Raw genomic sequence first — 13,594 nt, 5'->3', positions numbered from 1 at the left:
GATTTTCAAACTTTTTCCACTGTACCTGTAATGAGGTGAAGGGTTGCCTCGTGCTTCACAATTTAAAGTTATTTTTTTATCCTCTGAGCCAACAGGAAAAATGCTGTTGCTGGGTTCTTTGACAAACACTGGGCCCTGTAAGAGCAGCTCACCTATATGGGTAGAAGACATCCAAAAAATAATCATAATAAGTAAAAGGTACTGTACCAGCTGCACTCTAGAATCAAAGAAGAAAAGCAACCAACCAGTGTCTCTAGTGCTGTTTTTTAAAAAAGGGAAGCAGACACCGCTTCTTCCCTTATCCACAAAGATGCTCTGCAGGCACTGCTTTGTTGACAAGGCATCACTGAAGCTGTCCTTGCAACCTAGTAACACTTCTAAGAAAATGAAAATCACTATCAAAACCACTGCCATATTAATAAGATTACTTAAAAGAATAAATAAGGCTGTACTAATCATTTTTATAATATAAATTCTACCTAAATTATCATTGGTGAATTACCTGGTCTAGGAAGTCTTTCTGTCATAAGCCTCTTTACAAAACTAAAGCTGTATTCAAAATCACTTGAATCCCTGAGTATTGTCTTTCTCATAATACTTGCCACGAATGCAAATCTGAGTGTTGACAATGTCATTTTGCATTCCAACCTCAAAACGCTCAATATTTGGTAGGATTTCCATTTGATTACTAGCAAATTGAAGAGAAGGATACAACACTGAACAAGTGTCCTTTAAAAAGTGCTTTTACTTTGGTTAAGAGAACTTGAACTTCCTGAGAATTTCCACATATACACAACTAGAAACCTGTGTCTTTGTATGATGAACTTAAAAAGGAAAGAAATAATGCCATCACTAACAGCTTATGCCACTGCAATTGTATAATCATTGGCAGAGCATTCTGAAAACAAACACATTCACAGGAAAAAATATAAACACAACCAAACCCCTTACTCCTATTTTGAAATGCTCAGTAAAACTGCAGGAAAAAATAAATAACCAGACTAGGAGACAAAGAGAACCTCTGAAGAGATAACAAAGAAAATTAAATAGAAAAGCATTCAAAAAGCCTAGAAACAATTTAGGCTACCTAAGTAGTAATAGCATTATAACATTAACAAAAAATTTCCCATATTAACAGGAATAGTAAAATAACACACTACTGAAAATAATTATTGAAATGATGAAAAAGCCACAATGAAAGCCACCATGTGAACTCTACGTGTCCACATCTGTTCTGTAACTTTCACCACGCTTTAGGAGGTAAGTCCTGTAATTATTCCCAATGTACAGAAGAGAAGGGTTGAGTCTAAAAGTGGGTTTATGAAACATGCAAGTACACACAGCTTTTCAGAATGTGCAGTTGATGATAGAAACGGCAGTCTGGAGACTGTGCAGTCAAACGCCAAGCTTTGGCTGAATCTGAGCACTCTTCACTGAAACATCACCACACAGTTAACCCCTACTATGGCCCACAATGATTTAAGAAAGTCGTGGACTGTCCTCAGAAGTCCCTGGTTTTTATTTACATATAAGGGGAAAATGTCACAAGGGGGAAAAAAGTCTTACTTTCCCTTTGGACAATCTCCAGAAGAAAGGGATTTTGAAACAGGTACTAAAGAAACAGCTCTTAATTAAAAAGAGCCAATGCTGTCATTTTCTTGAATTTCCCCCCTCAGTTTATTGCATAAAAGTAAAAAAAAAAAAAAGTGTATCATTAATAATATTTACTGTCTTAGAAATTTGAATATATTTCTGTCTGTTACAATGTCTGCCTGTATTTACAAAAAAAAAATAGATTTTTTTCAGTGTTTTTTCTAGTGCAATGGCTTCTGAATATTTTGAGTGGCATATATTTTACTCATTTAGGAGATGGTATAGCAGTGCTGTCCTGACCAACTGATGTTTGCAGGGCTTGACAGCAATAATATATTAACATAATAGTGTATGTTTGAAACCAACAGGTAAATTGGGGAAGCAAACCAACAAAAGGAAAATTGGGTATAGATAAAAAGGGTGATTTCAATGAAAAAGACAGGTGTGTTTAGAGAATCAACTTACAGTCACTAGGGTGAAGAAGGGTAAGAATAGATTAGGAGTTTGGGATTGATACATACACACTGCTATATTTAAAAAGATAACCAAAAAGGACATACTGCTAAAGATTGATAAATAGAGGTGTTTTTTAAAAAAATTTTCCTACAAGTGACCACAATGAAAACACAAACATTCATCATAATTTAGTAAAAGTCAAATTCCCAAATGATGTTCTAATTCTTCTCCAGAGACTGCTATTAATTTAAGGCGACAGTATTAAATAATTAGAAGCATTTCTTTCTGAGACCCTTTTGAAAGAGGGGTGATAACAGCTAATTTGCTAACATTTATGAGCCAGGCACTGTACTCAGCCATCCACAAGCCTTTTCTCCCTTATTCCCAGGCTGCATTTGCCCCACTGCCTACTTTCTGAGGTCCAGCTGCACCATCATCCTTGTCTTTGGCTCTGAGACACGCTGAATTTTGGGTTGACCTTCCTTCTTATTCTTGTGTTCTCATTTCCTTTTGTCATTCAGAACAGAGCATAAATGTCATCTTCTCAGCTTAAATAAGACTGCCCCTCCCCCAACTATGTCATGACTCACCCCTCACTTCCACCAGTCACAGACATCAGCTGTGTATCTCACTATCTATAAATATTAGACACATTTATATAAGTGCTTGCCATTTATTTTGTATCGAATTCATTGCTGCTTCTCCAACTCCTAGAGCATGGCAGCTATTCAATATCTGCTGAACAGGTGATTAAGATGAAGAAATTCTCGTAATAACTCAATGTAAGACAGATATTATTTTACAGCTGGTGAATGACAAAGTTAAGGTTTTAATTCCAGAGCTTATATTCTCACCTTATAGTTGTTCAGCCTCCCCAGAAGAAATGAGACCCAAAGAGGTTAAATAATCAACCACGGTAACACAGTTTTTGGCTGAGAAACCTGGGATCACAGCCCAATGGTCATATTCTTGGTTTGTTTCTCTTTCCATTAAACTACACTGTTCTAAATAGAGTCAAAGGTGAAAACTAACCATCAACTTGCTTTGTCAACTTCAGTATTTCCTGATGATGGTGTTCCCAGGTGGTGCTAGTGGTAAAGAACCTGTCTGCAAGGCAGGAGACATGGGTTTGATCATTGGGTCGGGAAGATCTGCTGGAGAAGGAAATGGCAACCCACTCCAGTAGTCTTGCCTGGGAAATCTCATGGACAGAAGAGCCTGGCAGGTTACAGTCCATGGGGTCGCAGAGTTGGACATGACTGAGCAATTGAGCACATAACATTTCCTGATGACACACTAGAGTTAACAGCCTCTGAGGCACACACCAGGCACTTCTGAAATTTAAGGCTCCTAAAGGCATTTCAGACCACCAGCAGCCATTCCCGAGTCTCCAACGACTCCTAAAATGTAAGTGCAAATAATAATCAAACATGACAGGCTGGTTCATGCTTTACATGAGAGACAAAGGCCTCTCAATCTTGTTTCCCCGGAATGAAATCGGTGATGAGAGATGCTGGGTTATAATATTCTAGTCTCCTGCTAGCAATATAAGCTTAAAAGGAAAAAAATTTCTGAGGTCTTCACTAACCTAAAGGAAATTATCCAACAGTTTCTTCAAAGCTAATTTTGATCCTCCAAAGGACAAAACCTTGACTATTTACACGTAACCAGCAGAAAGCAGTTTGACTGAAAACAGAAGAGGGTTTCATGCCTAAGTAAAGGGATTCAATGTAACATTTAGATTGATGCTAAACTTTACTTTCTGTGACAGGGCATTTTTTTTTTTTTTTTGGTATGTTGGCCTGGCTCCTAAGCTCCATTTTAAGTTTACAACCTAAAATAAAGGGCATATAACATTTCCGAATGGGACTAATAAGTCGAAAAATCCAATCCTGAGGTGGTTTTTTTTTTCTTTCCCCCAAACACCCAGAGGCTATAAGGAATAACTGCCTTTGAATGTAAGTACAAGCATTATGAGCTCCTAAGGTAATGTCACTAAAAGATCAAACTGTGGCAAATCAATTCTAATGGTCATACTCTGTACAATTTTTATGAAGAATGACAGAGAGAAACAGACAAAGGATTGCAGGCAGTTGCATTACTTTTACTAGAAGAAATGAAAATCCTAAAAGACTGTAATGTTACTCCTGAAATTCACACAGAAAAGGAAAGCATATTCCCCATTTCCCCTGGCAGACTTGCACCATAGCTACACGGCACAATACAGGAGGAAATGGTCAATCCAAAAGGGAGCTAGGATGGTAGTGCTATCTAAGAAAGAATTTAAGAGACAGTGGATCTAGAAAGGAATTTTCAATGTACTTAAAAGAGATACCCAACCTAAACAGAAGGATGTCTAGTGCAAGTCAGAGAAAGAAGAAAAATATATGCCACCAATGATACGAGATCTATAAAACAAGCCCTATTATTCCACAGGGAAGGACATTTGAGATGGAGAGAAACACTTTGTAGCCGTGGGACATCACCACTGATTTTGGCATTGGTGCCTTACAGCTAGAAAATGCTAGAAAAAAAGGCAAGAAATGATTGAAATACAATTTCATTAATATTCTTCCAAAGTCAGGAAAGGCCAAACATTTCAATAATTTCTTTAACAAATTCTGAATGCCAGACATGTGCACCACATGAAAAACCAGCTGTGGCAGATACTGTCTGCTGTCGACTCAACAGTTCTTCCGGAACTGTTTTCCCTGCCAACAGAACCCGCCTTTCACCTGAGATATGAAAAGCACCAGTTATGTTGCCTTTCCAGACCTCTGCAGTTTCTGACTCTGGGGAGCAGGGCAGACAGCGGGGATTAACTATGAGACCAGGAACAACTGCAAAGGGGTTCATTAGTTTGCCAGGTCTGCCGTAACAGAGTACCACAAACTGGGATGTTTAAGAAGCAGAACTTAACTCATCTCACAGTCTGGAGACTAGGACTTTGAAATCAAGGTATGGGCAGGGCTGAATTCTTCAGAGGGCCCTAAGATGAGTTCCAGGCCCATCTCCTTGGCTTGCAGGTGGCCACCTTCTCCCTGTGTCTCTTTACCACATCTTCCCTCTGTGTGCGTCTTTATGCCTGAATTCTAACCCCCCTTAATAAGGATACAGTCATAATGGATTAGGGTCTGCCCTGATGATCTCATCTTCAAAAATGATATCTACAATGACCCTGTGTCCAAATAAGGTCACTTTCTGAGGTCCTAAGGATTACAGCTTCAACATACAAATATTCAGGCGATACAATTCAACCAGTAACAAGTGCAGTGAAAGTTGCTCAGTCGTATCCACTCTTTGAGACCCCATGGACTATACAGTCCATGGAATTCTCTAGGCCAGAATACTGGAGTGGGTAGCCTTTCCCTTCTCCAGGGGATCTTCCCAATCCAGGGATCGAACCCAGGTATCCGACATTGTAGGCAGATTCTTTTCCAGCTAAGCCATAAGAGGTAGAGGAAAATCCACTAGGATCTTCTAGAAAAGAGCCCTCACATCCTTGAGCTCTTGAATCAATAAGAACTATATTAACTCTAAACATTATGTGTTGGGAAAATAAACCTTTAATGCATTGTTATCACCTGCAGCTGAATTTACTGTCAACCAGACACTAAAAAAAGGGGGGGAGACAATACAGCATGCTTTAGATGAGAAAGGCCAATGCTTATGAAGAATAGCCAATTCATCCATTTTCCATATTGGAAATGCTATCAAGCAATTAGGTTAAAAGGAAAAATGTTGGAGCATGACATATATTTGGTGTAGTACAGCATGACAGAGAAACTGATAAAAAATTCTTTAAATTGTAAGTTAACAGCTTACTACATGTTTTGCTCAATCTTTAGTTCATGCTTCATTCATACCCCAAATGGAAAAACTGCAAGGGAAGCAGTGCTCAATAGTTAGAGAATTAGAACTGAAAGCAGCTGTTTGAGCTTTACAAGTACTAGAAATAAATGTTCACATAAATGAATGTTCTTCCATAAAGTGGCAGATACCTTTCAATGCAGGAAAAAGTTTTTTAGCCAAAAATTGCATTTTTCCTCTCACTGCAACCTGCTTGTAAAAAAAAAAGTAATAAGGTTCATATCCAGACACATTTATGTACATAACAGTCATGTTTAAGGTTAAATATCTGGATTTTGGCACTTCAGTAAACCAATCACAGATTTTGATGTAAGATACCATCTATTTCACTGGATGGATTAACACTCAATATATAATATAGCTGAGTAATATTAGAGAACTTGGGTATATTTCTGAGAGAATATGATATTTTATCTTGATGCTTTTAATCCAATTGCTGTATTTCTGATTTGTCGAATATTCTTTACATTTGAAAGATGTTTAAACAATGTACAGTCCTATGACAAGAAATAATGTATTGGGAACAAAACAAACATAGAGGAGATAGGTTGAAGTAGATTAAAATGTTTTCATAATACTGTCCCTTTCTTTATTTAAATACGTTATTGTCTTATGAATGTGAGTTCTAGTGCTTTTAAATATCTCTGACATAGTTCCATAATACCCAGTCCATAATTATACCTTTCTTGATAGATGGCTTAATAGCAACTCAACATAATAAATATCTTATAATGCTATTGAAAGATACAGTGTGGAATGTGTACAGTACACTCAGGAGTACACAATTCACGGCTCATTTATTCAAAATGGAAAAAAAAAAAAAAAACAACACTTATATCCCCGCTTTCTATTATACCAACTTCCACTGAATATCTTTGAAGTATGCAAATTCACAAGGTTCTCTCCAACCATGTTGAACTGAAAAGACTTCATTATTTCATTAATCAAATTAAAAAAAAAAACACACACATTTCTTTAGTAAACTTCTCTTGGAGAGTTTAATAGAGTTGGTTGTATTTGTGGTTTCTATTCTTTACCAAAGAGATTGGGTCAAGGCTCTCTGGGGCTCAGGCATGATTCTCTGTGTATTTTAATAAGGATGTTTCATATCAAACTCTAGTTGAAGGCTATTGTTTCTATGAAAAAATAATTATACAATAAAAAATTCCCTGTTATAAAATGGTTATAATGGAGAAGCTATTAAGAAGTAATATGAACCAGTGATTGCATTTTGTAGTATTTTTGCAGCTGTAATCTCATAAAGTCGAAGGGAGGATATTCTTTTCTTGCCTGCACATCAGCAAGCAGAAGCGGGAACGGTGTCTGTAAATATCTGAGTATATGAGATACAATCTAGTTCCCTCTTCCCACTTCTTTTCCCAAACAGGGACTTGCTTTTATATTTCTAGACCATTAGTGGGGAATTAAACTGGGTTATCGGGTAGGTATAGAGATCAAAGAAAGTAAGACAATGAACAACCACTCCCAAAACTGTATCTGGAACTCTGGGGTCTTCTTGGGTGAGTCTCAGAGTTGCAGAAACATGAATAATTAAATAATTTTTCAAATTATTTTTCATTTGACCTACAACTTAGATTCACTTTCCATCGTGATTTATTGTAGATACAGTGTGCATGTGTATATAATCACATACACAACTGATTAAAAAGTTTCTTGAAATAGTACTAATTCTTACTGCATGCAGAATCATAACAGTTTTTTCTATTTTATTCTATTTCATTTTCTACCCCTAATTTGACAATCCATGGTCTAGAAGCATACTTTCTATCCCCAGAGTCCAAGATTACTATTTTCGGGGAGGGGAGTAAAATTGTAATGATTGCAAGGTATTTCTTTCATTTCCTTCACTTAAGAATCGTGGCAATGAAGGAAAAGAACAAACCACATTCAACATGGAAAAAGTTTCTGTGGTCCCAAGATGTAGTGGTGACAAGTGAGCCTTCTCCAAATCTGTGAAATCACTACATCTGTAGGCTTGGGGAGAAAAAACAGTATTGTGTCCTGCCGGTAGTCAAAGGAAGGAAACAAATTTTACTCTGAAAAACATAGCTCCTTCGTTCTGTATAATATGGAGAAAAATCCCTCATCATAAATACTTCATATAAACACATGCACAGTCTCAAAAGTTAACAAAGAAAAAAATAAACATTGAGGATCAGGCCCTACTCTAGACATTTTATATCCACCAAGTCACCTAATTCTAAGTGAATATTGAATACTGAATAAAAAACAGTACTCATTTGAACATTACTGCTATTGTTAATATTGATACAGATTATAAATAATAAACCTAAGGGCTAGTAAGGATGAGTTACATCTCTCTAGAATTTTGGTACCACCATCCTGAAGAACATCTTGCTGATATACATGAGAAGTCACAGGCTACCCAGGTGGATCAATGGTAAAGAATGTGCCTCCTGTGCCAATGCAGGAGATGTGGGTTTGACCCTGGAAAGATAACACAGAGAAGGAAATGGCAACCCGCTCCAGAATTCTTGTCTGGGAAATCCCAGGGACAGTGGGGCCTGGTGGGCTACAGTCCACAGGGTCACAAAGTCAGACATAACTTAGTGACTAAAAAACAACATGAGAAGCTACAGTCATTTAGGAAGTCTAAAGAAACTCACTAAATTATTTCATTAATTCTTCCTCCATGTAACCATTTAGTAGCAATCTTTTCCCATTGCGAATTATTAGAACAATTTTTCCATGTTTTATTCATCACAATTTCCCTAGTGTACTACACATTACCTTCACTTATTTTTCACTCATAACTCCTCCATCACCAGTCTTTAAACTTTTAGAAGACAATAACTATATTCAACATATATATATTTACCCCCTAAGCATCCCTATCATATTGTATACATTGGATAATTTGATAAATTAGTATTTGAAAGGAAATGTGTGTGTTTATGCTTCATTGCAAACGGCTTTAACTTACAAAATGTTAATAGAGGATCAAATGAAAGAATATAGCCATTCTCAAGATAAATGTATAAGCAAATATTCTATCTCCAACTGGAATATGTATATCTAACTGAAAAATGATTCACTTTGTGAAAACAGGAGCTTATTCCCATAAGCTAATTGAATGATTACATCTGTGACTCTTAAAAATACCGTCACTATGTTTTTACAGTAGTTGTTCAGTCACAAAGTCAACTCTGACTCTTTGAGAACTCATGAACTACAGCACGCCAGGCTCCTCTGTCCTCCACTACTTCCCAGAGTTTGCTCAAATTCATGTCCATTGAGTCGTGATGGTGATGCTATCTAACCATTTCATCCTCTGCCACATCCTTCTGCTCCTGTCCTCAATCTTTACCATCATCAAGGTCTTTCTCAGTGAGTCAGCTCTTCTCATCAGGTGGCCAAAGTACTGGAGCTTCAGCTTTAGCATCAGTCTTTTAAGGGTTGATTTCTTTAGGTTTGACTGGTTTGATCTGGTTGCAGGCAAGGAATTCTTGAGTCTTCTCTAGCACCACAGTATAAAAGCATTAATTCTTTGGCACTTAGCCTTCTTCATGGTCCAACTCTCACATCCATATGTAACAACTTAACTATATAGACCTTTGTTAGCAAAATGATGTCTCTGCTTTTTAATATACTGTCTAGGTTTGTCATAACTTTTTTTCTTTTTATTTTAATTGGAGGCTAATTACTCTACAATATTGTGGTGGTTTTGCAATACATTCACATGAATCAGCCATGGGTGCTCATATGTTCCCCATCCTGACACTCCTCCCACCTCCTTCCCCATCCCATCCCTCAGGGTCATCCCAGTGCACCAGCCCTGAGCACCCTGCCTCATGCATCAAACCTGGACTGGCGATCTATTTCACATATGTTAATATACATGTTTCAATGCTATTCTCTCAAATCATCCCACCCTCGTCTTCATCCAGAGTCCAACAGTCTGTTCTTTACATCTGTGTCTGTCTTGCTGCCTCGCATACAGGGTCATCGTTACCATCTTTTTAAATTCCATATATATGCATTAATATACTGTAATGGTATTTTTCTTTCTGACTTACTTTGCTCTGTATAATGTCATAACTTTCCTTTCAAGGGTCAAGTGTCTTAAATTTCATGGCTACAGTCACCGTCCGCAGTGATTCTGGAGCCCAAGGAAAGAAAATCTATCACTGCTTCCACTTTTTTTCCTTCTATTTGCCATAAAGTGATAGGACCATATGCCACGATCTTAGGTTTTTTTGTTATGTTGAGTTCCAAACTACCTTTTTCACTCTTCTCTTTCACCTTCATAAAGGGGCTCTTTAGTTCCTTTTCACTTTCTGCCATTAGATTGGTATCATCACCTGCATATCTGAAGTTGTTGATATTTCTCCCAGCATTCTTGATTCCAACTTGTAATTCATCCAGCCCAGCACTTCGGATGTATACCCTACATAGAAGTTAAGTAAGTAGGGTGACAATATAACAGATCATTGCACTCCTTTTCCAATTTGGAACCAGTCAACTGTTTTATATCGAATTCTGTTACTTCTTGACCCTCATTCAGGTTTCTCCCAAGACAGGTAAGGTAGTCTGGTATTCCCATCTCTTGAAGAATTTTCCATAGTTTGTTATAATCCACACAGTCAAAGGCTTAAATGCAGTCAATGAAGCAGAAGTAGATGTTTCTGTGGAATTCTCTTGCTTTCTCCATGATCCAACGAATGTTGGCAGTTTGATCCCTGGTTCCTCTGCCTTTTCTAAATGCAGTTTGTACACCTGGAAATTCCTGGTTCACATCCTGCTGAAGCCTAAATTGAAGGATTTTGAGCATAATCTTGCTAGCATGTGAAATGAGAACAACTGTCCAGTACTTTGAAGATTCTTTGGCATTGCCTTTCTTTGGGATTGGAATGAAAACTGACTTTTTCCAGTCCTGTGCCCACTGCTGAGTTTTCCACATTTCCAACATAATGAGTACAGCACTTTAATGACATCATCTTTTAGGATTTTAAATAGCTCAGCTAGAATTCCATCACCTCCACTAGCTTTGTTCAGAGTAATGCTTCTTAAGGCCCACTCAACTTCACACTCCAGGCTCTAGGTGAATGATCACACCATCGTGCTTATCCAGCTTATTAAGACATTTTTTGTATAGTTCTATGTATTCTTGCCACCTCTTTAATTTTCTCTACTTCTGTTAGGTCCTTATCGTTTTTGGCCTTTATCGTGCCCATCCTTACATGAAATATTCCCTTAGCATCTCTAACTTTCTTGAAGAGATCTCTAATCTTTCCCATTCTATTGTTTTCCTCTACTTCTTTGCACTGTTCATTTAAGAAGGGCTTCTTATCTCTCCTTTTTATTCTCTGGAACTCTTCATTCAGTTGCTTGTATCTTTCCCTTTCTTATAGTAGAAGCATTCACTATTATTGGGTGGCTATTTCTGTTTGGGCAATTTGTAGGATCTTGGCCATCTACGTTACACACGCTCCTTTGCAGTACTGAGAATACAAATACTACACAGGAGTTGTTTTCCTAAAGCCACACATGAAAAGCACTTTAAAAGCAACAACACTTTATTAGTAATCTCGTTTATAAACTCTGAGTGCTGAAGCAAAGTCCCATTTCTGAATTTTAATGACTTGTTTGAATAGCCACCAGAATCTTGAGCTTTTGGTGGGCTGTTTATTACCCAGATACCTAAGGAAGTTTTTTATGCTTAATGTTATTTTGAAGACGGGTTTCAAGAGGATTTCAAAACATTAGCATCTGCACAACTTTGACCATTCCATGGGATGGATCTCTTTGCAAAACAACCCCAGATCTGTGATACAATGATACCTGTATCTGTGACACATGTAAATCACAAATTTCCTTAACACATAATCAGCCCTTAGTCTAAATCTTCAGGCTAAATTTTTCAGTTCAGTTCAGTTGAGTCCCTCAGTCATGTCTGACTCTTTGTGACCCCATGGACTACAGCACACCAGGCCTCCCTGTCCATCGCCAACTTCCGGAGTTTACTCAGTCATGTCCATTGATTCAGTGATGCCATCCAACCATCTCGTCCTCTGTCATCCCCTTCTCCTCCCACCTTCAATCTTTCCCAGCATTAGGGTCTTTTCCAATGAGTCAGTTATTCACATCAGGTGGCCAAAGTATTGGAGTTTCAGCTTCAGCATCAGTCCTTCCAATAAATATTCAGGGTTGACTTTCTTTAGGATGGAATGGTTGGATCTTCTTGCAGTCCAAGGGACTCTCAAGAGTCTTCTCCAATACCACAGCTCAAAAGCATCAATTCTTCAGCACTCAGCTTTCTTGATAGTCCAACTCTCACATCCATATATGAATACTGGAAAAACCATAGCCTTGACTAGATGGACCTTTGTTGGTAAAGTAATGTCTCTGCTTTTTAATATGCTGTCCAGGTTGGTCATAACTTTTCTTTCAAGGAGCAAGTGTCTTTTAATTTCATGGCTGCAGTCACCACCTACAGTGATGTTGGAGCCCCCAAAATAAAGTATGTCACTGTTTCCACTATTTCCTCATTTATTTGCCATGAAGTGATGGTACCAGATGCCATGATCTTAGTTTTCTGAATGTTGAGTTTTAAGTCAACTTTTTCACTCTCCTTTTTCACCCTCATCAAGAGGCTCTTTCATTCTTCGCTTTCTGCCATAAGGGTGGTGTCATCTGCAGATGTGAGGTTATTGATATTTCTCCTGGCAATCTTGATTCTAGCCTGTGCTTCATCCAGCCCAGTGTTTGTCACGAAGTACTCTGCATATAAGTTAAATAAGCAGGGTGACAATATACAGTCTTGATGTACTTTAGTCTAAATCTTCTAAGGTTAGGATGGAATGTTAGGATTTCTATCAGTCACTTGTTGAATGCCTGAACATGCTCCACATTTCTCTTTACCTCAGAATTTGAGTTTAACTTAGGAAGTCATGTTTGCTTTTCAGATAGAACCCGAGCTAGACTGTCTTTCTGGAGTTCAGCAAATCTGTGATTCTCTAATTATATGGAGCTTGTATGATGTGACCCACCATATATATTTGGAATCTTTAGTTTGACCTCATTTAAAAATCAAAATGTATTAGGTATAAATTCAAAATTCACCTTTAAAAAAATCATAGGTCTAGCAATAGTAGGTCTTGTCTGTCTCTTGGCCCTCCTTGTCTGGGCACTGTCACAGAGACAGAGCACATTCTCAGCTTCCCCTGAAGGCAGTCCTACAGGCAGGGCTGTCAGTAAGAATGTCATCTATAATTATATGCAGAATAACTGTGTTTACTAAATAAGTTATCCTTAATTGATTTATGCCATTCTTCTGTCTGGAATGTTTCCCCAGTCTGTCCTTCAAGACACAGAGTATTATTTTGATAGTCCAGCCAAAATTAACTCCACTTTATCAGAAATTCAATGGAATCTACTGGATTATACCTCTCCCAAAGCATCTATATTTTAGTAATTTCCATGAAGGTTTCCTTCTTTTTCCTCAACCGACTGCCTTTTTATTCCCTTAGAAAGTGAAGTTGCTCAGCCGTGTCCGACTCTTTGCGACCCCATGGACTGTAGCCCACCAGGCTCCTCCATCTATGGGATTCTCCAGGCAAGAGTACTGGAGTGGGTTGCCACTTCCTTCTCCTTTATTCCCTTAGAGCATACAGCAAAATACCTTGCCCATGAT

The 13,594-nt window shown here is 37.9% G+C and overlaps 1 protein-coding gene across 5 annotated transcripts in view; it reads right to left on the bottom strand.

The window, feature by feature from the left end:
- CNTN3 (contactin 3) overlaps positions 1–13,594 on the bottom strand; it is a 395,604-nt gene that overhangs the window by 264,571 nt on the left and 117,439 nt on the right. For all 5 annotated transcript variants that reach the window (XM_086366707.1, XM_086366708.1, XM_086366705.1 and 2 more), the window contains one exon: positions 26–152. In XM_086366707.1, coding sequence (XP_086222833.1) covers positions 26–152 — 127 coding nt within the window. Of the gene's footprint in view, positions 1–25; positions 153–13,594 lie in introns of those variants that run through there.

This window comes from Bos grunniens, chromosome 22 (genome assembly GCF_055505025.1).
Source record: "Bos grunniens cultivar Pamir isolate PY7600 chromosome 22, Bosgru_T2T1.0, whole genome shotgun sequence".
Classification (NCBI taxonomy): domain Eukaryota; kingdom Metazoa; phylum Chordata; class Mammalia; order Artiodactyla; family Bovidae; genus Bos; species Bos grunniens.
This window is presented reverse-complemented; position numbering and strand designations above follow the sequence as displayed.